The sequence below is a fragment of the Adiantum capillus-veneris genome, chromosome 21, assembly GCF_014529385.1.
Source record: "Adiantum capillus-veneris isolate H3 chromosome 21, ASM1452938v2, whole genome shotgun sequence".
Taxonomy (NCBI): domain Eukaryota; kingdom Viridiplantae; phylum Streptophyta; class Polypodiopsida; order Polypodiales; family Pteridaceae; genus Adiantum; species Adiantum capillus-veneris.
This window is the reverse complement of record NC_140951.1, coordinates 94,238,935-94,264,503: the sequence shown is the minus strand read 5'-3', so window position 1 is coordinate 94,264,503 and position 25,569 is coordinate 94,238,935. Positions and strand designations below refer to the sequence as shown.

General features: G+C 44.5%; 1 protein-coding gene across 6 annotated transcripts in view; it reads right to left on the bottom strand.

Annotated features, from left to right (window-relative positions):
* The window catches only part of LOC147431377 (putative LRR receptor-like serine/threonine-protein kinase At1g67720), a 100,646-nt gene extending 75,399 nt beyond the window's left edge, over positions 1 to 25,247 (bottom strand). For 2 of the 6 annotated variants that reach the window (XM_086493986.1, XM_086493987.1), the window contains exons 1-4: positions 24,808 to 25,247; positions 23,958 to 24,555; positions 22,208 to 22,472; positions 21,280 to 21,523 (exon numbers count right to left, since the gene is read on the bottom strand). In XM_086493986.1, the coding sequence (XP_086350112.1) occupies positions 21,280 to 21,523; positions 22,208 to 22,472; positions 23,958 to 24,555; positions 24,808 to 24,904 (1,204 nt within the window). In that variant the 5' untranslated portion in view covers positions 24,905 to 25,247. Of the gene's footprint in view, positions 1 to 21,279; positions 21,524 to 22,207; positions 22,473 to 23,957; positions 24,556 to 24,640; positions 24,762 to 24,807 lie in introns of those variants that run through there. The other 4 variants (XM_086493985.1, XM_086493984.1, XM_086493982.1 and 1 more) reach the window with 4 other exon arrangements.
* Positions 25,248 to 25,569: the final 322 nt, after the last annotated feature.

Below are 25,569 nucleotides of genomic sequence, written 5' to 3'. Positions count from 1 at the left end.
TACAATGGTTCGGCCCTTTTCAGTAGTCAATGTCGCCTTCTTCGCCCAATAATCGACCCCGGCGTTGTTCTTATGGTACCAAGGGACACCCAGGAGAACATCACAACCTTCCAAGGGCATTATGTAGAAGTCCCCCAAATACCCCTGAGAATGCAACCGAAGTTTGCCAATGACAGGTGTAATGGCCACGTCCCTGTCGGGTGCCGCTAGAATTGCCTCTGCTTGTGGTCCCATCCGATCGGGTGTAATCTCGAGTCGCGCCACCAATTTACGTGAAATGAAGTTGGCCTTGGCTCCTCCATCAAAGAAAATCAGGGTTTCTTGGTCTTTCACTTTGCCCCAAGCTCGGCAAAGTTCTGTACTTTCATCAATCGTGCTTGGGTTAGTACCCATGCAATCTGGAACCAGTCCTGCTTTCATCTTGCCTTTTCGTCCACGTTCCTCGGCTGCTTTCGAACTCTCTGGCCTTTCTTCATCTTGTTCTTTCTGTGCCTTTTTAGGACACTCCACGGAGATGTGCCCATGTTCCCCGCATCCAAAACACTTCCCCTCTTTGATGTAGCTGGCCCTCTCCCGAAGAGTAAGCCGGGGTCGTGCATCCTTATCTTTCTTTTCTTGGAGACTCTTCTTCTTTCTACTTTCATTATTAGAAGTCTGTTCGGTTCTCTGAGTCAGGATCTCATCAATCCTTGAATAGAATCTGACTTTTGTTCTAAGAAGTGATCTCGGATCTTTGTAGGAAGTCTGCAGCAAAACCGCTCAATCTGTTCTTTAAACGAGCTCTTCTTAAATGAAGAAGCTGATAGAAAAGAGCTCCAAAATCTCTCGCAGTATGCATCCAAAGAATCTCTCTTGCTCATCCGAAGATGATTCCAAGCAGTTCGTATATCTCGTTCATACTCTCGAGTCAGCCAAGAAGAAATAAAAAGCGTTCTAAATTTTAGTCATTTAACCCGCGCTTTCTTGTTCAATAGAACCATGTTCGAGCATTTCCCTTGAAGAAAGAGGTAGCCCTCCGAATCTTGGAGTGCTCTGAGTAATGCCCTCCAGAGAAAGCTATATCAAACTGTTGTATGAAGGCCAAAGCCCTCAAAGCATCTCGGAACCCAGAAAAAGTGTCAAACTTAATTGACTGTCCACCTTCTTTAAATTCTCGAACCTTCTTGCTTTTATCTTCGAGAAAGTCATATTGGTTAGCTTTATAAAAATGCTTCTTTTTGGCGAAAAATTTGTGGTCGTCGGAGTTCGAACTATCTGAAGACGAGTCCTCTGTAGAACTGTCAGAAATTGGGTGAAATTTAGGCTTCTTTGCCTTTTTCTTGCCCTTTCCGAAGCTTTGCTTTTTGATTCGCTTTTTCCCTTTCCTGTCTTCTTCGCTTGAGTCAGAAGAGCTAGAAGAACTGTCAAAAGAAGAAGAAGAACTAGATACTCCTTAAAATCGCACACGCTTCTTTTGTTTCTTGCCGAGGCAAAAGTAGATTGACGACCCAAATAACCCGGGAAGTCAGTTCCTTTCTCCTGCTTTTTGTCGTGCTTTTTAGCTTTATTGTTCGCGTCAAAAAGCTGCGTAATCCGTGTATAAACCACCTCTTCCAATTCTTGCTTTGTAAACATCCTCAGAGTAGGAGGTTTCTTGAGTGCCAGTTTGAGGGGTGGCTCTGTGGCCCTCTGCCACTGGGTGTGCACTTCGTCGAAGGATGTCTGAGTCAAAAATTTTGCAAATTTCGGATCCTTCGCAAGGTTGATCATCATCTTTGTTGCGTCGTCAACCAATTGTTGACGTTCCATTTCTTTAATCTCTGCCTGAGTAGGCCGAGGCGGGCCGTACTCTTCGTGAGAATCTTCTTTCGTGATCTCTTCCTGCATCCCTAGATGCAGACGAAGTCGACTATTCGTTGTTGGAATCCATAAGCGCCACGAGAAAAGGATTGGATTTCCCGGTAGAAGAGAAATCGGCCGCGCTCTGATACTACTGTAACAAACTTGGACACTCCAAGTAAAGATTCTACTGCGACACAGCACAGATTCACTTCAAAACAGTTCACAGTTCACAATTGATTCGACACGGCCCGACGGAGTTCCGTGCCTAGAGATATTGGCCCCAAAGATTGGCGCCCCTTTCGATATTTCGTTTTGTATTAATCTGTGTTCAAAGTATAAGAGAGTGGAAGCATTCTCGCTCTCAGACTCTGCATCCATATGCTCTGTGAAGTGAGGGCCCTGCCCACGTATTTAAAGGTTACAAGGGATGCCCAAAAGCAGAGCCCCCAAAAGCTATCAGTGAAAAGCTTCTTAAAATAAAGCAATAGATCCAAAAAGCTGTCCAGCGTAATTTCAGGAATTCCGTACACTTTTGCCACGTCGTCAGCTGGTCATCGCAAAAGCAAATTTTCGTAAAGGCTGTCCCACTTTTCGCGTTGCAAATCACGGAGCTACCACGTCAGCAGTGCAGCGGGTTTTCCAGGCACGCTGCCACGTGTCACTGCCGCCCGTGAGTGTGTCCAGGTCTGCTGCCAGTGTGTCCGGGCATGCCACGTCACCGGTTTGTGACAAGGGTTCCTTTTACTTACAGAAGGGAGAGCCTTCCGTTCCTTTAGAGAGAGAGTACAATGATCACAAACAAAGTGAATGCTACTGTGAATGAAAGTGTTGAGACTGAGAGAAAGAGAGAGAAGAATATGACACCAAACGGTTCTCAAACCCTCCTCTAAGGGCCCCTCTCTCTATGGCAACAGAGGTCTATGCTATAGATTCCACAAATATGGTACAATGGTCTAGAAGCAATGGACTTGCCGACAATGTCGACAACAATGATGACGACGACGAGGACAAGTTGAAAGCTGAAAACGCTAGGGCTTAAATGCTGAAATCTGAAAAACGCTTACTTTCTGCTTAACACTCACACTGCGTCGGCGAGGAGGGTGATGACGACAACGATGCGCTGAAAACGCAGATGCTGAAATCTGAAAACAGCGGGCTGAAACTGTAAACGCTGGCTGCCCTGATAGTACGGTGAGGATCTGCTGCGGTTAGGTGAGGTCTGCGAAGCTAGGGACTGAATCTGCAATGGCTAAGGACTGGAAACTCAAAACGTTACCTGACTTGGCTGATTGGGCGACGGGAAACGGCAAAATGCCAGGCCTGATCTGCAACAGAGAATGCTAGGCCGATCTGCAACAGAAAACGCTAGGCTGATCTTGTTGGCTAAAAACGCTAGGCTCTCTGCCGGTCTTGCTGAGAAGGTACACTGCAAATTGCTGGAACTTTTCTACTGCCTCTTCTGCTGGAATGGAGTGCCCCCTCCTCTGCTTATATACCTGCTGAAGGCTGGATCGAGCAGTCATTCCTACAGTCCCACGACCTTGAAAATGTGGCGTAATACTTAAATAATAAATAAAATGCCTGCACCGACCTGCCCCAAAATGTCATGGAAATTTGGGTGTACTGCCTTGGACAATGAAAATGCTGGGTGGTACTGGGTGTGCAATCAAAGGATATGCAACTACTCGAAGTGCCTGGACATGCACGGCCTGTGCATAAGCTCACAAAGGTGCCAGAACACTTCCTAGGCTAACCTAACCCCTAGACCTAGATAGCTTGTCCACATGCGCATAGGGTTAGATGTGCATGTGACATCCCCTCCTATTCAAAGTGAGATACTGGTACCGAGCTACATGGCTTCCTTGTAGTCTGCCGATAACTCTAGATAATCTTTGAAAAATTCTTCATTGACCTACACTGCCTCGTGGATACCTGGATCCTTGAACTTCAAAAAATACTGTCTGACTTGCTTTTCTGAGCCATGGCGAAAGTGATACAAGACCTGCTCCGGCTCCATGACATCGGCTTCATCGATGATCTCTAGTTCTTCTTCAGAAATGTCCTATGGAGGTGTACCCTGAAACATTTTCAACCAAGAAACATGGAAAACGTTGTGCATTGACCATAAGTTAGGCAATTGTAATTTCATAGAAACCTCATTGATCGTTTTAATGATAGGAAATGGATCATACATTCTGAAAGACAACTTAGGATACTTCTTTCCGACTTGCTTAAGACGTTGCTTCATGATTCTCAAATAGACCCAATCCCCTTCCTTGATAGTAACATCCTGACGATGCTTGTTAGCCTGTCGTGAGTAAGACTCCTGAACCTTGCTTAGCCGAAGCTTCACACACTCAGAAATCTCATCCAACAACTGACTTTCAGCATTGGCATCAGGCATTAGACTGACTGAGCGAGTCAAAAGTGGCTAGAACAGACGGCCAAAAGCTACCTGATACGGAGTTCTACCAATGGCAGAGGAATAAGAGTCATTCAAAATTGCTTGGACCAGTGGGAGATAGAGCTCCCAATGAGACTGTTGATCATGCACATATAACTTAAAACATCAAAATCCAATTGATTGTAAATTTATGTTTGACCATCTAACTGTGGATGAAAAGAAGATGAAAAAATTAACTTTGTGCCAAAATCAAAGAGAGCACGCCAAAATTTTGACGTGAACTTAGCATCCCTGTCTGAAACAATTGACTTTGGCAAACCACAGAGGGGGTACCAATGCTTAATGAACAACCGTGCTACATCTTGTACAGTGACTATGGCCTTGCAAGGAATCAACATGCAAAATTTGTTGAAACGGTCAACAATTGTCAAACATTGAGTATTCCTTGAATGCAAACTAGGTGGAAGGTTAGTCACAAAATCCATAGAAATATCCTGAAAAGGCCCGTCAGGAATAAGCAGCGGTAGCAAGAGGCCTTACTGCTTACCCCAAGGATCTTTTACTTTTTGAGTCTTGACAAATGGTGCATTGTATGACATAAGAAACACATATTTTCGCATTTTAGGCCAATAAAAGAATCTTTCTATTTTTTCCAAAGTGGTGTTCATTCCCCTGTGCCTACCCGTGAGAGAGTCGTGAGTATCGTGCAATATGGCTGGCCTGAGAGAGGACAATACACATAGACGGTGACGAAAGTACAACAAACCTTCACGAATGAGATAGTTGCTCGGCCCTTGGGGAGCAAGAGTCTGCAACCATTGCTTACTAAACTCGAAATCTGCATACTGGTTCTTCATGCTATCGAAAGAGACACCCTGAATAGAAACTGTGGATCTTGAATCAAGAGCCAAGATTTGTCTTTTGCCTCTTAACGCATCTCCAACAAGGTTAGCTTTACCAGGCACATATTCAATTAAACCACCAAATTGCTCAAAAAAATTGTGACCACCGTGCTTGGCGATCGCTCCAATGTGCACTAGGCATAGACTGGAGCCACTTGAGGCTTGATGATCTGTAAGGTACAACGGAATGAATGTTTGAACTTTGCTCAAGACGAGTGCTCCATAATGTACTCAAGGTTCCTTTTTGTTCTTATGGAAGGGAGAGCCTTCCGTTCTTAATGAGAGAGTGCAATGGACACATACAAAGTGAATGAACACGGTGAATGGGAGTGCATGAGACTGAGAGATAGAGAAGAGAATACGACACCAGAGACGTTGTAAAACCCTCCTCCGAAGGCCCCACTCTCTATGGCGAGAGCGGTCTACTTATGATTGCACAAATCTCTACAATGCTTGGACTTGCCGACGATGTCGACGACGAGACGGGCTGAAATCTGAAAATGCTAATGGCTGAAATCTGCAAATCTTTATCTGTTGAATTCTGACTCTATGTCGACAAACGATGCGACGAAGACGCGCTGAAAACGCAGATGCTGAAATCTGCGTTTTCTGGGCTAAAACTGTAAACCTTGCGGAAACTGACCGTGCGGCAAGAAACTGCTGCAGGAAGGTGAGATCTGCAAGGTTCGGGGGTTCTTCTGCGATGTCTAAAGGCTGAAAACTGAAAACGCTGATGGTTCTTGAGGTTCCGTCGCGGAGAATCTACAAAACACTGGGGTATAATGCAGATGCAAAAACGCTAGGACTAAAAATCTGCTGCTGTCGCCGGTTGTTCTGCAAATGCAAAACGCTAGGCTGATCTGCTGTGTCTTGACGACGCCGGGACTGATTTGCCTGAAGGATTCTAATGGATTCTGATGGGAATGCTTATGATCATGCTGTGTGCAACCAGAGGATATGCATCTACACTAAGTGTCTGGACATGCACGGTCTACAAACAGACTCACAAAAGTGTCAGATCACTTCTAACTCTAGACTGACTGGATTGACTGAACCCTTGTCGTACTGTAGCTTGTCCACGGACACATAGGGTTGGATGTGTCACGTGACATCCCCTCCTTTTCAAAGTGAGGTACTGATACCGAACTGTATGGCATCGAGGGAGATCGCCAATAGCATTCGGAATCCTAGAAGGGACTCTTCGCCGGCCCACTCTGATGTGCGGGTCATGCGGTACTTGAACTTCATAAAGGTCTGCAACACTTGCTTCTTTGGGCCGCGCCAAAAGTGACACAAAGTCTTCTGTGGCTCCTTCAATGCTTCAACTTCGTCGAAAGTCATGCTTCTTTCTTCTTCAAGAATCTCCATGGCTAAAAATTCCTAAAACCATTTCCAACACAAAACCATGAACATACCTATTCCATGTAAAGTGAGTGGAAAAAATCATGTCTTCCTCAAAGACTGTGCATGCAATGTAGATGACTAAAGAGACGGAGTGCTAAACCGTTCACCACACATACGCAAACAATGAGATCGAATCTTTCTCTTTTGATCTAGAGCAATCAACGGTGGCAATTCACAACGGAAATGCCCATGCTTGGTGCTCATACTTTCATGTGCTCTTTCTACAACTGTGTCATGCCAAGGAAGAGACATGGAATGGGACTTCCTTGAATGCATACTTTTCACCTTTTCATGAACAATCCGCATACATTCGTGCTCATTCATGAGTGAAACGTGCTCAACGTACAATATGTCATGCCTAGGAAAAAGGATCACATAAAGACGCTGACTAAAATACAGGAAACATTCACGAATGAAACACTCGTACAATGCGTGCTGACGAAGCATTCGAACACATAGTACTTCCTGTAAAGGTTCTTTGGACCTAGACTCAAGAGCCAAGATCGATTCTTCGGAATCTATCGAATCTTCCTGTGGGGGTTCTGTGGACCTCGACCCGAAAGTCAAGATCGATTCTTCGTGATTGATCGAATCTGCAACGAGGTTAGCTTCGCTAGAAAAAGCATCAACAAAACCATCATCCTTGTGGACAACCACGTCATCTTCATGCAGTTCAATCTGTTCTTTTCTATTGGCACGTGGTGCCCGTCTTGTGACAATGGTATTAAAGCATCAGGCGTGTGCTTTTCTGAAAGCATACAGGTACTCCCACCCTTCATACATCGCGCATCGGACACGCTCCCATCTTCACCGCTCATGTCTTACAGGGCATAAGCCAAAAAGAGCACTTGCAAGAGAAGGATCCAAGATTTGTTTTGAGCTATTGTATTTCTCAGAGGCACTGCCATGCAGATGTGAAAGTCTATACCTACCAAGCCGCACACTCTAAGGACTTTGGCAAGCTTTCAAGAAAAATTTTGCCCGAAGTTATATGGTTTCTGACATCTTTCTTCGGAGTGCAACTTCTTGCAGAGTGAGGTATCCTGAAATGCTTGCTATGGAAACCCTAGCAGATTATAACTTGAAATTTCTAAACATCTCTCAGCAGGTGTCTCTTGTTGATAACCTCGGAGGTCCAGTGTGATTGCCAGGTCTTGGGACTACCATCACCGCAACAGGAACATTGCTTGTCGAGGCTTGTTTCGACTATTCAAGAGTTTGTGGATCATGCTGCGATCGGCTATGACCTTATGGAAGGAACCTAACCCTAATTTTTGGTGCAGGTTTCAGGATGGAAAGTTAATTGACTTTTCGAGCTTGACTGATATCAAGATTGCTTTTTAAGTTTGAATTTTGTCTGAGAATCTGTTGAGAACTTGTTTGGTGATCCTATTTGAAATTTGTTTAAAATGGATGGTTTCTGTTTTGAACCTGTCTTGGTGCCGATTTGAATTATTTGACTCTTGTTTTAATACTGGTTTCATTGATTGGTGATTGTACTCCCGAGTGGAGAAGTGAGAAATGTTGTTTTGATATTGTTTAAACCTCGGAGCGACGTAGGCCGATGCCTAGGGAGCGTTTCGTTGTATGTTTGAAAACCTCAGAACGACGTAGGCCGATGTCTGGGGAGCGTTCCGTTGTATGCTAGAAAACCTCCGAACAACGCAGGCCGATGTCTGGGGAGCGTTTGGTTGTATGCTTGGACCTCCAAGCGACGTAGACTGCGGCAGTCTGGGGAGCGTTTGGTTGTACAGTCCTCTAAGCTCATGGCCCGGACCTTCTTAGGTTATTTGCAGGGGGGGGATGACGAGGTAGTTATTGAGTAGCTTCATATTGCAGACTGTTTGTCTCGGGGGAGTGCTCAGTGGCGCTGTTGTTGTGTCTTGTAACATGCATATGTGAGCATTTGTGTTGCATCCATTGAATTGGATGAGATTGCCTGGGTATGTAATTTTAGTGCATCAAGACACATGTTAAAGATCAATGTGGTCTGGGTGTGATGGCTAATTTTACTACGTCGAAATATCAAAAGTTCCGATCTGGATGAAAGGAGAAGCCAACTCCTTGATCAAAAGAGTCGAAAGGAGAAGTCAACTCCTTAACAAAAAAAAAAGAGCAAACAGATTGTCCCTCGGATTGTCCCTCGCAATGACCCTCCGAAATTTTGAGCTAACTTGAAGTGTTTTGCAGATATGTTGTAATCGTGGACGATTTCTTTCTTTCAAGAAGAGAGGATGTCACAAACTGCAGACGTGTCAAGTCAATGAAGAACAGAACCAACCTTCAAATCACGGCCGAGGGGCCTAACCCTAAGAAGAGCAAGCAACAGCAGAAGAAGAAGTCCTACCAACTTATGGGACCCCATCCGACAGGGCCCAAGAGACATAAAACAATTAATATAAAGCAGAACCCACACACACGCACACAAAGGCTTGCGCAGCAGCTGATGACGTGGGAACTGTACGGACGCTCTGGATTTTCCATCGAGTGATGACGTGGCAGACTGCACGGAATTCCACGTTTTGCGTTGACTGCTGACGTGGGAGCTGTACGGATTTCCGTGATTTACGCTGGCAGCTTTTGGGCATCGCTTTTGGACCATACGCATTTGAGTTTGAAGGCTTTTTATGTAAATTGCTTTTGGGCCTAGGGCCTTTAAATATAAGGCCATGGGCTCATTCTGTGGCATGCTTCTGGACAAAGCTGCAGAGGATGAAGTACTGGCTTGTACTTTGATGATGCAATATAAATAAATACCGAAAGGCGCGCCAAGGTTTGGGGCCAATAATCTCTAGGGTGAAATTCCACCAATCCGTGTCGCGTGTCGTCTCTCTTTCAATTCAGTTGTTATTGAAGTGCTAAAAGTTTGTTCAATCTGTTCTTTTCTATTGGCACGTGGTGCCCGTCTTGTGACAAGACAAGACAAATTTTCTACGGAAGGAAGCTTGCTGAACAGTGAATAACACATCAAGGCACTCTTTCGTAATGAGAGAGTCCAAACAAGGAGCAAAGCCTAACACCTCGAGAGGAGTTGTCTGGCTAACCTCCAGGCAGGCTCTCTCTACAAGAGAGACATCAATCACATCATGCATATTGTCTAAATCAAACAATATGACAAAACGTTGACTCTTCACATGACCATAACATTTAAAGAGAGACTCATCAATGTGTGTGTCAGAAACATGTTGGAGACTCAGATTGGTTCACTAAAGTGATTGTGGTAGTTGTCGGTGCTTTGGGTTCTTTAGGTGGTGCTGTTGTCTTAGGACATGCCTTCTTTATATGACCCTTTATGTGACATTGATAACATCAACCTTCCTTTGCATAAATGATTTGTTCTTCTGGCATTATGTATCCTCTTATAGGTCCTTGTGCAGCTTTTTTATATGGGGTTAGCTTAGGTTTAGCATGTGTATTAGCTTTACTCTTAGATTCATTTTGAGAGTTCTTTTCCGAAGGATTAGAGGAAGATGGACTAGAAGAGTTACCATTCTTACCGTCCTGAGGAGTTTGAGAGGTACTGTGAGAAGACTTGTTCTCCTTAGGCTTTTCTTTGTTGTGCTTCATCTCCTGTGCGAAAGCAATCGCTACCGCCTTGTTGAGATCCACGGGGTCGAGTACTTCGACATCAAACTTGATACACTCATCCAACCCGAAAAGGAATGCCTCTTTGCGCTCATCATCCGATTTGCGTAATTGGGCGTCCAGTTGCAAAACACGGTTAGAGAAAGACATAACTGGCATACCATTTTTGAGTTCTTTAGCTTGCAATCGATGTTTGAGAAGGCTTTTCTCTTACCCGAGCTCGACTCTTCCCTACGGCTGCACCCCTTGGCGGCCTTGCGCTCACATCAAAGTTGCTTTTTCCCACCTCACGTCGATTGGCCGGTCGCTAAGTGCACGATCCGCTCTCAATGAGTGAAAAGAGGAACAAGGGGAGGTTGGACAAGCCGGGTTACCTGTCACTCTTCAAAAACACGATTAGAAATCGACACGCCTAAGTGGACTTGGGTTACGTGCGACCGCAACAAACAAAAAAAAATTGTGGTTCTTTCCTTGAGTGATATAAAACACTGCCAAAAAGCTCCGATATCAATGTAAGGTGCAACCGAAGTGAATGTTGATATTGCTCAAGATGAGTGCTTAAAACTATGCTCAAGGGTTCCTTTTACTTACGGAAGGGAGAGCCTTCCGTTCCTTTAGAGAGAGAGTGCAATGATCACAAACAAAGTGAATGCTACTATGAATGAAAGCGCTGAGACTGAGAGAAAGAGAGAGCGAAGAATACAACACCAGACGGTTCTCAAACCCTCCTCCAAGGGCCCCTCTCTCTATGGCGAGAGAGGTCCATGCTATAGGTTGCACAAATCTGGTACAATGGTCTAGATGCAATGGACTTGCCGACGATGTCAACGACAATGATGACGACAAAGAGGACGGGCTGAAAACTGAAAACGCTAGGGCTGAAATGCTGAAATTTGGAAAACGTTGACTTTCTGCTGAAAACTGACACTACGTCGGCAAGGATGGCGATGACGGTGACTCGACGACAATGCGCTGAAAACGCAGATGCTGAAATTTGAAAACAACGGGCTGAAACTGTAAACGCTGGCTGCCCTGATAGTACAGTGAGAATCTGTTGCGGTTAGGTGAGGTCTGCGAAGCTAGGGGCTGAATCTGCAATGGCTGAGGGCTGGAAACTGAAAACGCTACCTGACTTGGCTGATCGGGCGACGGGAAACTGCAAAACGCCAGGCCTAATCTGGATGATCTTGTTGGCTAAAAACGCTTGGCTCTCTGCCGGTCTTGCTAAGAAGGTGCACTGCAAGTTGCTGGAACTTTCTGCTACCTCTTCTGTTGGAAATGAGCGTCCCCCTCCTCTGCTTATATACTTGCTGAAGGCTTGGTCGAGCAGTCATCTCTACAGCCCCACAACCTTGAAAATGTGGCATAATAATTAAATAAATAAATAAAATGTCTATAATTGAAATGCCTGTAATTGAACTGGCCCAAAATGTCATAGAAATTTGGGTGTATTGCCTTGGACAATGCAAATGCTGGGTGGTACTGGGTGTGCAATCAGAGGATATGCAACTACTCTTAAGTGCCTAGACATGCACGGCCTGCGCACAGGCTCACAAAGGAGCCAGAACAATTCTTAGGCTAACGTGAAGCCTAACCTGAAGGCTGAGATAGCTTGTCCACATGCACATAGGGTTAGATGTGCACGTGACAAAAATAGCTCTAGAAACTAGATGACTGAAAAATATATCTTCATAAGGTCAGAACAGTCTGAACTTACAAATTACAAGAGGGAATAAAACACTCAGAAAACTACAAAAGCAAGGAGACAAGAAAAAATTAAATCACTTTAATTGCTACTAAACAAAACTAGATTAAACAAACCATTATTCACTTAAAAATGTTTTTAGAAAAGGCATATTTTATAGCTTGATCACAACAAAGAAAAACAAGAAAACAAAAAACACTCATTATGTAATATCTCCTTCAATGTCTTACAAATTGACCAACGAAAGAGAATGGCAAGGGCGATTGCGCAGATTGGGCACGACAAAGTCATGGACCGGTCTCGAGTATACAAAGATGCGTACAACAATGCTAGATGAGCAGAGGGCTTGATTGACAAAGCTTTGACTCCTATCAACACTGAATGGCAAGAGTTTGGGTGTACACAATTATTTTTGACAGGTGGAGTGACATAAGGGAGCGACACATAATCAACATCCTTGTGTCGTGTTTGGGCACCTACTTCTTGCATGCAGTGGATGCAGGGGTGGCAGGTGAGAGGATTACAGGTGAGTTTATTTATGGCCATATTCGGCAGGCAATAATTGTTGTACAAGTAGTCACAAATAATGCATCAAACCGCAAGGCCATGGGAGAGATGACGGAGGCAGAGTTTCTTACCATTGTGCAATGTGTGGACCCCTTGTGCAACACATTGTTTGGACTTGCTTATGGAGGGCATAGGTAAGTTATCCTGGGTATAACTTATTGTCTCTCATGCTGCAAAGATCAATAACTTCTTTCACAAGAAGCAACGGGTCTTGAATATGAGGTCTTGTCCATATTCACAAGCCATGCTACATTGGACATGATTAGACCCTTCAAGACCAGGTTTGCTTACATGTGCTTCAAAGGCCCTGCAAGGTGAGTGATGCAATACTGCAGATTGTTGTGGATCCAAAGTGGAGGTTGCTACGTCATGCTCAAGACGAGCATAGCAAATACATACAGAGAAGAGTGCTTGACGAGGCTTTTTGGCATCTTGATGATACTTTTTGGCAAGAGGAGCACTAGCTCTTCATCCCATTTATGTTCTCTTGTGCGTTACTCACATAGAGAACTCGACATTGGGTCTAGTTTTTCATCTATTCATGCAGAGGAAAAACCACATCTAATCTTGCAACATGCTGACACCGGAGCAGTAAGATCTTGGCTACTTGCAAATCCTTTGCCTTTTTAATGTTAGCTCTTTTAAATCCTTTGCCTTCTTAATGTTCCGGTCTTCTTTGCAGGGATTGTGATATCTTGGCTATTGTAGAGAGTAGGTGGGCATTCATGAGTCATCCCATTCATGGGATGGCTGCATTGCTTTACCCTCTATACAAGAAGCCTAGCTCGTTCCATGATACCACCTTGCAGACGCACTACATCAACAAAATGTTCTCGCAAGATGAGCAACTCGTCATTGATTTTGAGTTCGTGAGCTACATGAACAATCTTGGTCCGTTATTTGTGAGAGTTGTAGCATTGGAGATACAAGCTTTCTTTGACATGGTGGCAAGTTCATGGAAGGATAGGTCTTCCAAAGCTTATCGCCTCGCTCTTCCTATCCTCTCTCAAGTTAGACTCGCTTTCCCACTTGTTACGACTGGACTATGATCTATCAAGTCACAAGTGTCCACTCTTGTATTTCAGTGTTTGCCACTATGCTTGCACGATTGCTTAGTTGGTGCACGTGAGCGAAACTAGAGCTCATACTCTTTGATTAACACAAAGATCTGCAACAGATTGAGCACTTCTTAGTTAGAGAAGCTAGTCTACTTACGTGCCAACATGAAGCTCATACGTAGTTTCCACGCTTGGGGACCCCAAAGCAGGTGATCAATGTATTGTAGTTTTCATCTCATGAGTCTTGTGAATATTTGTGAGTCTAGACTCTAATACAGCATTGTATTGGATGAACAGGTAGACCCCACATAGTTAAAGATGGTGGATGATCCAAGCACAGAGGAGGTAGATACACAGCTCCACAGTGAGCAGGAGGAGATCCTTCGTCTATTGTGCAAAGAGCTTGAGAGAGTGGAATGATGGGTCACCCGATCCCAGGCACAAGCTCATGGCATTGTCCTTCGTCTTGCAGTTGTGAATCTAGAGAGTAACGCTACACAACGAGAGAGCATTCGTAAGGGAAAGCTCCCTATTCACACTGACCAGAGGCGTGCAAATGAGGCTATTCGTCTCATTCACACAAAGTTCACACACACTTGACCCAAGTGCGGATGATACAAACTTTGCAGAGGAGCAAGTGCAGTGCGCACATGACAATCAAACTCCAATCGTACTTTCATAAGCTTGCAGCGGACCGCAGCATGGTCTATAAGCTCTTGCATAGTAGAAACTTGTTTACACAAAGAGTATTCCTATAGAGGTGATGGCACTCCAATGGTATAGCATTCACACTGGTCCCCCAAGGTTATCAGCTTGAAGAAAGACACCAAAAGGTAGACATTGAGGAACCTTTGGTTGTATACTTTCATGGTTTCCGTGGAAAGCATTTTCAAGTTACCCCATTCTACCAGAAGCTGTACTTCAAGAGGAATGTCATGTGGCTCCAGGAAAAAATATTCTTGAAAGCTTGCCAAGTCCTTGGAGCATGCGGCTTGGTAGCTATAGAACTCCACCACTCCATAGCATTATCTTTGAGAAAAACGATTGTGGCTCAAGAGATCTTTGACTCTTCTGTATCGTTCCCCAGAGCATAGATATTGTCAAACTGTTGCAAAAACTATAAGGCTTTCTTTCTATCTTTCACCCCTAAAAAGGTCAAAATTTTACTTTAGATCCACCATCCTTAAAATCTTTTGGCTAATTCGGAGCAAATCCAAGATGTGGATAGTAGGGGGTAGGCATATGGGCTCCAACCGTTATATCCAGATGGCGGTGGGGAAGGTGATGGTAATGACGATGGCAGAGGCTATTGCATCGGGTATGGTTGCACCATTTTTTTGAAAACTCTCCCGATCCCTCAGAATAGAGGACTGAGTGGGCTGTCAGGTAGAATCCCTCATGCTTTCTAGTGCCGAAGAAGGGGGAACAGCCTGAGGCAACAGAGGAGGCAACATTTAATTCGGAAACTGCTAAAAGTTTTGCAGAATCGAGAGGTTTTTGTTGAGATGCCTTGAGCGGAGTTTGGAAGAGGACTGAGCGGGTTGTCAGGTAGAAGCCCTCATGCTTTCTTGTGCTGAAGAAGGGGGAACAACTTGAGGCAACAGAGGAGACAACATGTAATTCAGAAACTGCTAAGAGTTTTACAGAATCGAGAGGTTTCTGTTGAGGATGCCTCAAGTGGAGTTTGTCAAGGAGGAACTACAAGTACTCTATAGGATCCAGAAGCACCACCTTGCTCTGTCTATTCTTAGAGGGATTGCTATGCTGTCAAAAAAGCACACCCCTGAAGCGCATGATACCACTGTAACGGGATGGCACCACATGCCAACTGAAAAGAACAAATTGAAACTGACTTTTAGCACTTTAGAACAACTGAACTGTGTGTGTGTGTGTGTGAGAGAGAGAGAGAGAGAGAGTCGCGTGCACATCTAACCCTATGTGCATGTGGACAAGCTACTTCAAGTCCAAGGTTAAGGTCAGCTTGGGAAGTGTTATGGCACCTTTGTGAGCCTGTGCGCAGGCCGTGCATGTCGAGGCACTTAGAGTAGTTGCATATCCTCTGGTTGCACACAGCATCATCATCAGCATGATAGTCAGTACCCATCATGAGCATTTTACAGTGCACAGAACCCATTTTCCCGATTTTATCCATTTTAACTCTTTATTAATAAGTGACTTTGTTGGGAAACTGGGTAGGGCAATTCTGCTAAGTTACTATATAAAAAACCTAGTGCTAGCACTTTCTGGCAAAAGAGGCAATAGAAGTTCCAACAACTTACAGTGCACCTTCTCAGCAAGACCGGTAGGAGGCCTAGCGTTTCTAGCCAACAGCAGATAATTTAGCGTTTTTGCTACAGATGAGCATAGCGTTTTCTACAGCAGATCAAGACCAGCATTTTTGCTACAGATTCCCTGGCCTTTCCCAGATTGCAGACCTTGCTAGCGTTTTGCAGTTTGCCGGCGTCAAATCAGCCCTTTACATCAGCATTTTCAGTTTTCAGCACTTACACACCGCAGAATCAGCCCCTAGCCTCACGGATCTCACTTACCCGCAGCAAACTCTCGCCGCACCGTCAGATCAGCCAGCGTTTTCAGATTCAACCCGCTGTCTGCAGATTTCAGCATCTGCGTTTTCAGCGCATCGTCGTCGCATCGTCGCCATCGCCATCCTCGCCGACACACTGTCAGAATTCAGCAGAAGTCAGCGTTTTCAGATTTCAGCCCGTCCTCGTCGTCGTCATCATTGTCGTTGACATCGTTGCAAGTTCATTGCATCTAGACCATTGTACCAGATTTGTGCAATCAATAGCATAGACCTCTCTCGCCATAGAGAGGAGGGCCCTTGGAGGAGGGTTTGAGAACCGTCTGGTGTCGTATTCTTTTCTCTCTCTCTCTCTCTCTCTCTCTCTCTCTCTCTCTCTCTCTCTCTCTCAGGCTCACCACCTTCCTTCACAGTGTCACACTGTCATTCACTTTGTTTGTGATCATTGCACTCTCTCACTAAAGGAACGGAAGGCTCTCCCTTTCGTAAGTAAAAGGAACCTTTGAGCACAGTTCGGAGCACTCATCTTCAGCAAAGTTCAACATTCACTTCCGCAGCACCTTACAAAGAGAGTGGCCGAGTTCCACTCCCAAAAGGCACTGGCCCCAAACCTTGGCACCCCTTTCAATATTTCTTTATATTGCTTCAACAATGGTTACAAGATCCGGGACTCTACTCTGCTCCTCTGCAACTTGGGATGCCAGATAGAGAGCCCCTTGCACATATTTGAAGGCCCTTGGCCCCCAAAAGCATCTCACATGAAAAGCGACTGGAGCCAAAAGCAATAGGTCCAAAATCTGGTGTCCCAAACCTGTCAGCACACATCATGATAATCCATACAATGTGTCAACAAAAAATCTGGAAATTGCCATAGAGGCTACCACGTCAGCATCTCATGCAATTTACGCAATTTTGATGATTTTGCTGGTTCTTTTTAGGTTTTAGGCTCCTCGGCCAGTTCTTCTAAGTCGATAGGGTTAGGATTTTTAATCCTAAACCGTGAGTCTTCAGTTAAAGGTTTTAGGCCCCCCGACCGTCATCATAAAAATCGTAACCCCTACCTAAGTCTTCAGTTGAAGGTTCTAGGCCCCCCAGCTGTCATCAGTAAGTTGGTCAGAACTTCAGGGATTACCACGTCAGCAATTTGTGACAATATCATCCTTTATGCTGACAACATTGTTTTTATCTCTAAGCCACAAGAGGGCTTCTGTACGTTGAGAAGGTTGATACTGAACCTTGGAAAACCAAGGTCACGCTCTTTCACACTTCCAAGACAGTCGAGAGTGCGGCAATAGTGCAGCAATCTTTATGGCTGCACGTGGGCAAGTAGAGGTGATGTAGTCTTATGTATACTTGGGAGTCACCTTTGCCAGCCCACCCACGTGCTTCACGATGGCAAAGGTGGCTACGGACAGACTCACCAAAGGATATGCCATCAAGCACACTTTCGAGAGCCCCCCACCAAGGGGTGGCTCTTGGACACTTTGGTCACCCCAGCTTTGATGTAGGCTGCAACAGTACGGGCCGTTGGACTATCAATCACCTCATGGACAAGACTGAGAAACTCTCTCTCTCTCTCTCTCTCTCTCTCTCTCTCTCTCTCAAATTAGCACTAGTCGTCACAAGACCTTGATATAAAAGTAGACTCCTCATGTCGATATGCACACATGTCAGCTTGGTTTTAGAGATATGGCTTCACTATGGATAGACTACCACCTTTTCCGTACACTTTGGATGTGCCATTGCTCACACTGACACACCAAGAGATTAGCACGACTATCACATACAGCTAGCTAGACACGAGAAGGACATGGTTGTCACTTGAAGAAGAGCTAGGGAAGAAAATGGCTTTCTACAAAGGCCATTTACTCCACACTACTAAGGATGGCTTCATCCTACGGCCGAGCTACATGGATGAGCATCTTTCACATGGGGTTTGATGTGCCATAGGTCAGCTACGTACGTCCTCACACCCGCTCCAGGTAGAGATATACAGATACACATCAGTTCCCCTATACCGAAGGATACACCAGCTATGCCACCTGGAGCCAAAGACAGAGAAGCATTACATGTATAGATGTTGAGTGCATTACAAGATATGAAGCACCTTCCATTGTTTATTTAGAGAGGGTTTTGGTTGACCCTCTTGCTAGAGTGATGAACTACATCAATCAAGGGTGTCTTGGGCTTTTCCTACTAGAGAAACACAAACACAGAGAGACATTTACTTCAAAGTTCAGCTCCAGTCAGAGTATCGACGCAAAGGAAGGTCAATGATTTCTTTAGAGGGGTCCATCCTTCATCGTCAGATTCACGCCATCATTTGAGAGGCACAGAGCGGCTCCTATCAGGTTTTTTGCAGAGGACAAGATTGAGACCATGAGACATAGAGGCCTACGAGAGACTTCATGTGATGTCATTGTTTTGGAGGTTGTTTGGTGTTTTGTTTAGTCTTTTTCATGCCAGGATATTCGGTATCGACCCTCCCCCCCCGAGAGAGCTGACCATGGAGGACATTGAGACCAGACCCATGGGAGAGTTCATGGGATAATCACCATTTCTTCTTTCTCCACTGTGCACCTCATTAGCCCTCATGTGATTGCACGCCTCCCCGTATGTTTTGAGCTGATGTATTATGTGATGAGGATGTAGGTTATGCTTCATAACTACCCACTCTAGCTACCCTCATTTATTTTTATCTTATGTTTCCGTAACACTGTACTAGAGTCACACATGGATGTAACTTTTTGGTCTCGTAGGTCATTTTGGCCTTTTAGAGATGTTAATATAACATTTCATCTCAGAGATCCAGACGGCCATGATTGAGGAGAGAGGCTACACAGCATCGACAGAGACTGCAACAGAGGATTCAAGCCATACTCTCTCGACATCCAAAGTGCAAATGAGGATGGATTCTAGTAGTAGTATCTTTGTTATAGTTCTTTTGTACCCAGACATGGTATTAGATTCACCATTTTGTAACAGATTGGTGTCATAAAATGACCTTTTGAAGATGCTAATATAACATTTCATTTCATCTCTCATCTCTCTCTCTCTCTCTCTCTCTCTCTCTCTCTCTCTCTCTCTCTCTCTCTCTCTCTCTCTCTCTCTCTCTCTCTCTACCTTTTGAAGATGCAAGAGTTAGGGGTCCCCAAAGAGATTATTTGAGGCATCATGGCCTTATACGGATCAGTAACTGGTTATGTACGTACTCCAGAAGGGGATTCCGACGTTGTTCATACCACCGTTGGAGTAAAGCAGGGATGCCCACTGTCCCCTACTTTATTTGGTATGTACATAGATGAGGTATCAGATTACATTGAGAGAGAAGGTGACAGAGGTGATCAACTTCCAGGGTCATGGATCCCTTTGTTGTTGTATGCAGATGATATTGTATTGATAGCAGAATCACCAGATGGAATGCAGAGGCAGCTAGATGCTTTACATAAATTCGCGGAGGACAGTGGACTGTCGGTAAACTTGGGTAAAACCAAAGTTATGGTGTTTAACACCACACCGCAGTGGGTTAGGAGATCGGCACCTACATTTGCATATGGCCAGGATACAGTAGAGTACACAGATGCATACACATACCTTGGGGTGGTATTTGCAGGACCGAAGTTTACTCTTAAGATAGCAGCGGATGCTAGATTATCTAGAGCCTCTGCGGCCTTGGGAGGGCTGGAGAGGATGTGTTCACAAGTGCAGTTTCAGGAACCACGAACAAAACTGTGGCTCTTTGATACTATGGTGGCTTCGGCTATGCTTTATGGGGTCCAGATTTGGGGACCATCTGTGGATCAGGATAATTGGAAGTCAATGGAGAGACCTTTGGTATCTACGATTTCCCGATTGATTAGAGCCAAGGCCTCCGTACCACACGCGATTACCCGAGCGGAACTAGCGGCCCCTTCGATAGAAATTGAAGCTCTTACCAGATCGGTGTCCTTTATGCATGGTTTGTGGGATACAAATAACTGCCGATATACTAGATTAGCCCTCGAATCCTCTCGACAATTGGCAATGAAAGGGGATACATCATGCTGGTATGCGCAACTGTCATCGTGGTTTCAGAGACACGGGTTCAGTATGGAAAGATTACCCCCCTTCCAATACTCACTTGAGGCTCCATCACTGGCAATTACACGAACGGAGATTAATAAAATCATCCGACAGGATCTTATACAGTTGGATACTAAGAGGACATGGGTAGACCCTACACAAGAACTGGGCACGAAGATGGCCGACTACAAAGAAAACTTCCTACAACTATCTGAAGATGGATTTGTGATTCGCCCAAGTTACATGGATACCCACCTGTCTCATGGTTTGAGATGTGCTATTGGTCAGATTCGTACATCCTCACACCAGTTGGAAATTGAATTTGGCAGATTTAGGGGAATCCCACCTGAAAGCAGAATTTGCAAGTTATGCAGAATGGAGCCGGAGACAGAATTACACTACATATGTCACTGCACAATATACTACGAGATACGTGGGCGTTTTCACTGCCTCTTTAAAGAAGGCTTTGGACCTCTAGATAGAATCATGCAATACCAAGATCAAAGATGCTTAGGCTTGTACCTACCGGAACTACATCGGCACACGGATAATCTAATGAGAAGACAAAGAGCACTACAGCCTCAGAGGCAGATCACAGATTTCTTCGAATCGAGTGAAGCAGGAGTGGAAGGGGAAGCAGGAGGCCAGCAGCCAACACAAAGGAGTACCCACATTCATACCAAAGGCACCCTAATTGACAGAGCGATTGAGCTTAGGAAATCGAGACGACCAAGACCAAGAGGCAGAAGCACACTTCACCGGAGGAGGAGCAGGAGCCAGACACCCAGAATGCTCCTAAGAAGTTTATTTAATACTTTGTATTTAGTTTTTCACATTCACTTTCACACTTTTCACACCTAGTACTTTAGTACTAAGGTACCCAGACATTGTAACAGATTCACCACTTTGTATCAGTTTGGTCTCATAGGTCATTCTGGCCTTTTGAAGACGTTAATATAACATTTCATTCTCTCTCTCTCTCTCTCTCTCTCTCTCTCTCTCTCTCTCTCTCTCTCTCTCTCTCTCTCTCTCTCTCTCTCTCTCTCTCTCTCTCTCTCTCTTTGTAAACAGATGTTTCAAGAGCATACCCTCATCATCATCCGTCTCTCTCTCTCTCTCTCTCTCTCTCTCTCTCTCTCTCTCTCTCTCTCTCTCTCTCTCTCTCTCTCTCTCTCTCTCTCTCTCTCTCTCTCTCTCTCTCTTTGTAAACAGATGTTTCAAGAGCATACCCTCATCATCATCCGTCCCGAGAGACATGTCATGATCAAAAAATTGAAGTAGCTCTAGACCGCATACAATTGGACCGTAGGTGGAGTTGCCATCTTTGGTGAAAATTAAATTAAGAAAGCCTTGAATGCCAACATATAAGGGAAATTTGGTGTACGTCATGTACACATTAAATCTTGAGTTATTGTTGAGCTTGAAAAGATCTAGTGTCACCTCACCAAAAAGAGAGCTTGAAGCATTGAAAACCTGCAACTCACCTTTCAAACATTTTTTTCACTTGATCCATTTACAAGACATTTATGCACTACCTTTATTCACACTAGATAAGAGAACTTTCAGCTTGTAATTACTTGTTTTGAAGCATTAATGCATAGCTGATTATTGTTTGTTAACTACGTCAATCATTAGTACAAAGATTTAACTATGTGCCTGTGTGCTGGAATCTGATCCTCAATTAGCAGCTTTTATCCTCTTGCTAAAACCTTCTTTCTTCCACCAAAATGTTAAGGTAATCACAAAACTATAGCATATTAATCAAACAGTCTTTCTTCATTGTTAGTAAAGCTAGTGGGGCCAATGGGTCTCTGTATTTATGTCCAGTGAGAAGGCAATATGGCCAGTATCTTCTATCATTCTTTTGTTATTCAACCGTGACCAATATATATGATGGATTATTAGTCATTTGATTAATGAGCCATTGGCATGATTGGCACATGCAATATTTATTGATTTTTTATTCTGGGTCATGGATAAAGAGGGCATAAGACTGTAATTTTTTATTCTGGGTCATGGATAAAGAGGGCATAAGACTGGGATTTTTGGTTTATTGTCTTGGCAAGTTTTCTTTTTCCCATAACATACATAGGCCTACCTAGAAGTAAATGTTCATCATCCTATAAAATTTCTTTCTATGAGGGAAAGAAAAACCACCTGCAGTTTAAAGACCCTTTGGCCAGGCATGGTCACATTTGTTGAGAGCTCCGCATAATAGAGAGCAAAGTGGTAAAATCGTGAGGATGGCAATGAGAAGGTGAGGTTGAAAGCGTCATCCCTTTCGTAAGCTGTTTGTAAGACCCTTAATGGTGGATGATCCGTAACATTAGTTCCAACCAGCGATGTTGTTGAGAGAATTGGCTCTCGTGAATCAGGTTTCCACACTCGATCATAAGGATCACCCCCACCATCAGCTTGATAACTACAGAACAAGAAACAAAAGTGAGAAAATTTGAGACTGTGCATGTGTTTTGTGAGAAACCAGCTGACTAGTGCATAAAACAGTACTATTCATGCCCAAAATCTCTTGGTGACAAATGAAAGCCTTAAGTGCTTAGATTAGATCAATAATATTAACATACTCAAAAATGCACAGAGTGCATTGTAAAGGTCTTCAGTGACGTTTGCCCAAATGCATTGAGCTCCATTAGAAATTGCATGTGTTCTGTGACAACCATATTTTTATTCAAGTTGCTAAAATGAACATTATGTATATTCAACACAAATCTTATCTACATTAGTCTGTAGGTGCCGCCTTCAGCGGCAGCACGCGGAGGCACCTCTCTCTCTCTCTCTCTCTCTCTCTCTCTCTCTCTCTCTCTCTCTCTCTCTCTCTCTCTCTCTCTCTCTCTCTCTCTCTCTCTCTCTCTCTCTCTCTCTCTCTCTCTCTGAGCGGGCTGCGCGCAATGCATACTGGCCTGAACGCAGGAGAGTTTGACAAGTGGGACAAGGGGCTGCCTGAATCCCTCCCCCCTTTATATATAGTATAGATAGTATAGATAAAAGACCAAGGTTGAAGTGCCCTTTTTGAAATCCAAGGCATCTGCTGGAGCCTTTTGTAGCTAATCTTTTAAGCCATGCAAATGTCATAAATTATGTGTCCATAGATCCAAACGTGCTGTCCCACCCATTCTTTTGGGGGTTGATATGTGCTTCAATGAGACCCAAACCATCATGACTTGAGGTCATGTTCCTTTCATAGCATGAAGCGGATGGGTTGAGTGATTCGAGAAATTGCTTCAGAATTACAAGGCAGCAAGCCTGCAAGGGCATGAAACATGAAAGAATATGAAGTAAGAAAACTATCCATGATCTTGCCAGAGATCCAAGACAGCAACTGATTGACACTAACATCCACACCCATTGTATAGCCAAGGTACCTAAACACAGTATGCTTGTGCACCACATGTCCCTGCCAAGGCCTACAAATGTGCCTCTCTGCAGCTAATAAGGGCACATGTGTACATGTTTATGCACACACAGGACACAAGTGCATAGAGGGACTATGTGTGCATTGCTTTGTTCAACTTTGCTTTGTCCACCTTGAGGAATAAAAAGAATCATCAGCCAATGCTTGGCTTACAACAAGTTGTTGTTCCGAAGGTAAGGAAAGTCCCACAATCTCATTACTCATTGCCAGATGAGAAAGTGCGACAAGCTAGTGACATGGCACCAGTAAAGCAGCAGGAGCAGCTAATGAATGCAGCAGCAGTGTGGTAAATTGGTTATGCCATTTCCTTCTCAAATAACAGGTCTTGAGTTCAACTCTTGTCGGATAGATCTTTGAGGTCTCTTGGGATTGTTAAAATTCTCTTCTTCTTCTTCTTCTTCTCCTCTCTCTCTCTCTCTCTCAAGATCAACAAAGAAACTCAAATGCAAAGAATTATCAGTATCTAAGGAAGCACACCTGATGTAAGTTTCAGAAGAAGGAGCACCATAGTTGATTCTCTGCATGTAAGTGAGAGGTCTGCCTCTAGCTTGCTCAAACATCAATTTAGCAGAGGTCATATCTTTAAGTAAGGGCCTCAAAACCAATGATGAGATAAAGGGAACATCCAAGCCTATACCCTTCCCTGCAAGACACACATCTATTGTCTGCTTCACAGCAATAACATAAATCTCCTTAAATTCTTCCCTGCCTGTTTGAGGCAGCATAATTGACACATCATCCCATTCATCGGCATCTATCAGTAGCTTGAACTTCACTTGATTCTTGACTTGTGTATTGTACGGTAATGCAGCTCCCACCCAAAACGATGCACGTACCAGGTAAGGGCTGCCTTGCTCAACCCCATGATCCTTGTTGCTGAACACATAGCAGTATTTGGTTTGGTTTCCTGGAAAATACCTAATGGTGGTAAATTGAGCTGGCACACCTGCATACTCTAGTGGGGTCACCGCCGTTGCATTTCCAGCAATTGTGTCCAATGCATTATCTGAAATCCAGACCAGGCCATTTGTGTCGGTATATCCTTTGGCCGTGCCACAATCGACGCTCACAAATCCTGAACAAGAGAAAATCAACCGTCAGCCTTACGAACTTCCACATGAAAGTCACATAACTTCTGCACATTGACACAGCATCATAACCGTTGCTAGTACACTGCAGCATGCAATATAATCTTTTCTGCTTCCCAAGGCGCATGACGATGGAGATGCCGTGAGCATGCAACATATGAGAACCAGTTTAAGGTAAAATTTACTTGCGTTGAAGTGAATTTTCATGCAACGCATGTAATTGATGGCATCATAGATACCTTGTTGAGCTTTGGTAGAGCTGCAGCAAAGGTACAGAGCATAAAGGGAAACAAAAGTCCAAATCCTTTTCGCTGTGTTTGCAGCTAGCTGCATCATGAAGGGTGGGTGGATGGGTGTATGTGTTTGGTGGTGGTGGTGGTGGTTTTTTTTTTTTGGGGGTTTGTTGGGGGGGGGGGGGGGGGGGGGGTTGTTGGTTGTCTCTCTCTGTCTCTGCTTCCTGCTGATGATAAACAGCAAGGCAATCGAGCTACTAGCTGCGTGTGTGTGTGTGTGTGTACGTGAGAGAGAGAGAGAGAAAGAGAGAGACAACAGAGAAATTCTCTTGAGGCCGCAAAGCGCACAAGGGTTGCGGTGTGTTGACTAAAAACCACATCAGAGAGACTCACATCAGCACAGTGAGCTTGGTCTTCACGTGATCAAGTTGGCCCTTGGGCCCGGCCTCTTCAACAAGGCTTTCTAAAAAAGCCTTTAAGCGCCTACGGCCTGCCTTCTCAATAGGATGGCCTTGCTGGCAAAAGAAGGTGCAGAGAGGGAGAAAGTGCCTGTCACAACAGGGCTAAGGCTATGGTCACGCAAGGCTTAGTTTCCTCGGACCCTCTCTGACGGCGAACAGCTTTCCACCGGCATAGTTTTGTAACTATGCCAAAAAAGGCATAGTTACAAAACTATGCCCGTCCATTACCGGTCATCGCCATGACTCTCTCTCTTTGCTTTCCCTCTTTTTACCTGCTGCTCACGGTGACACGGTCAGCTCCTGTCAG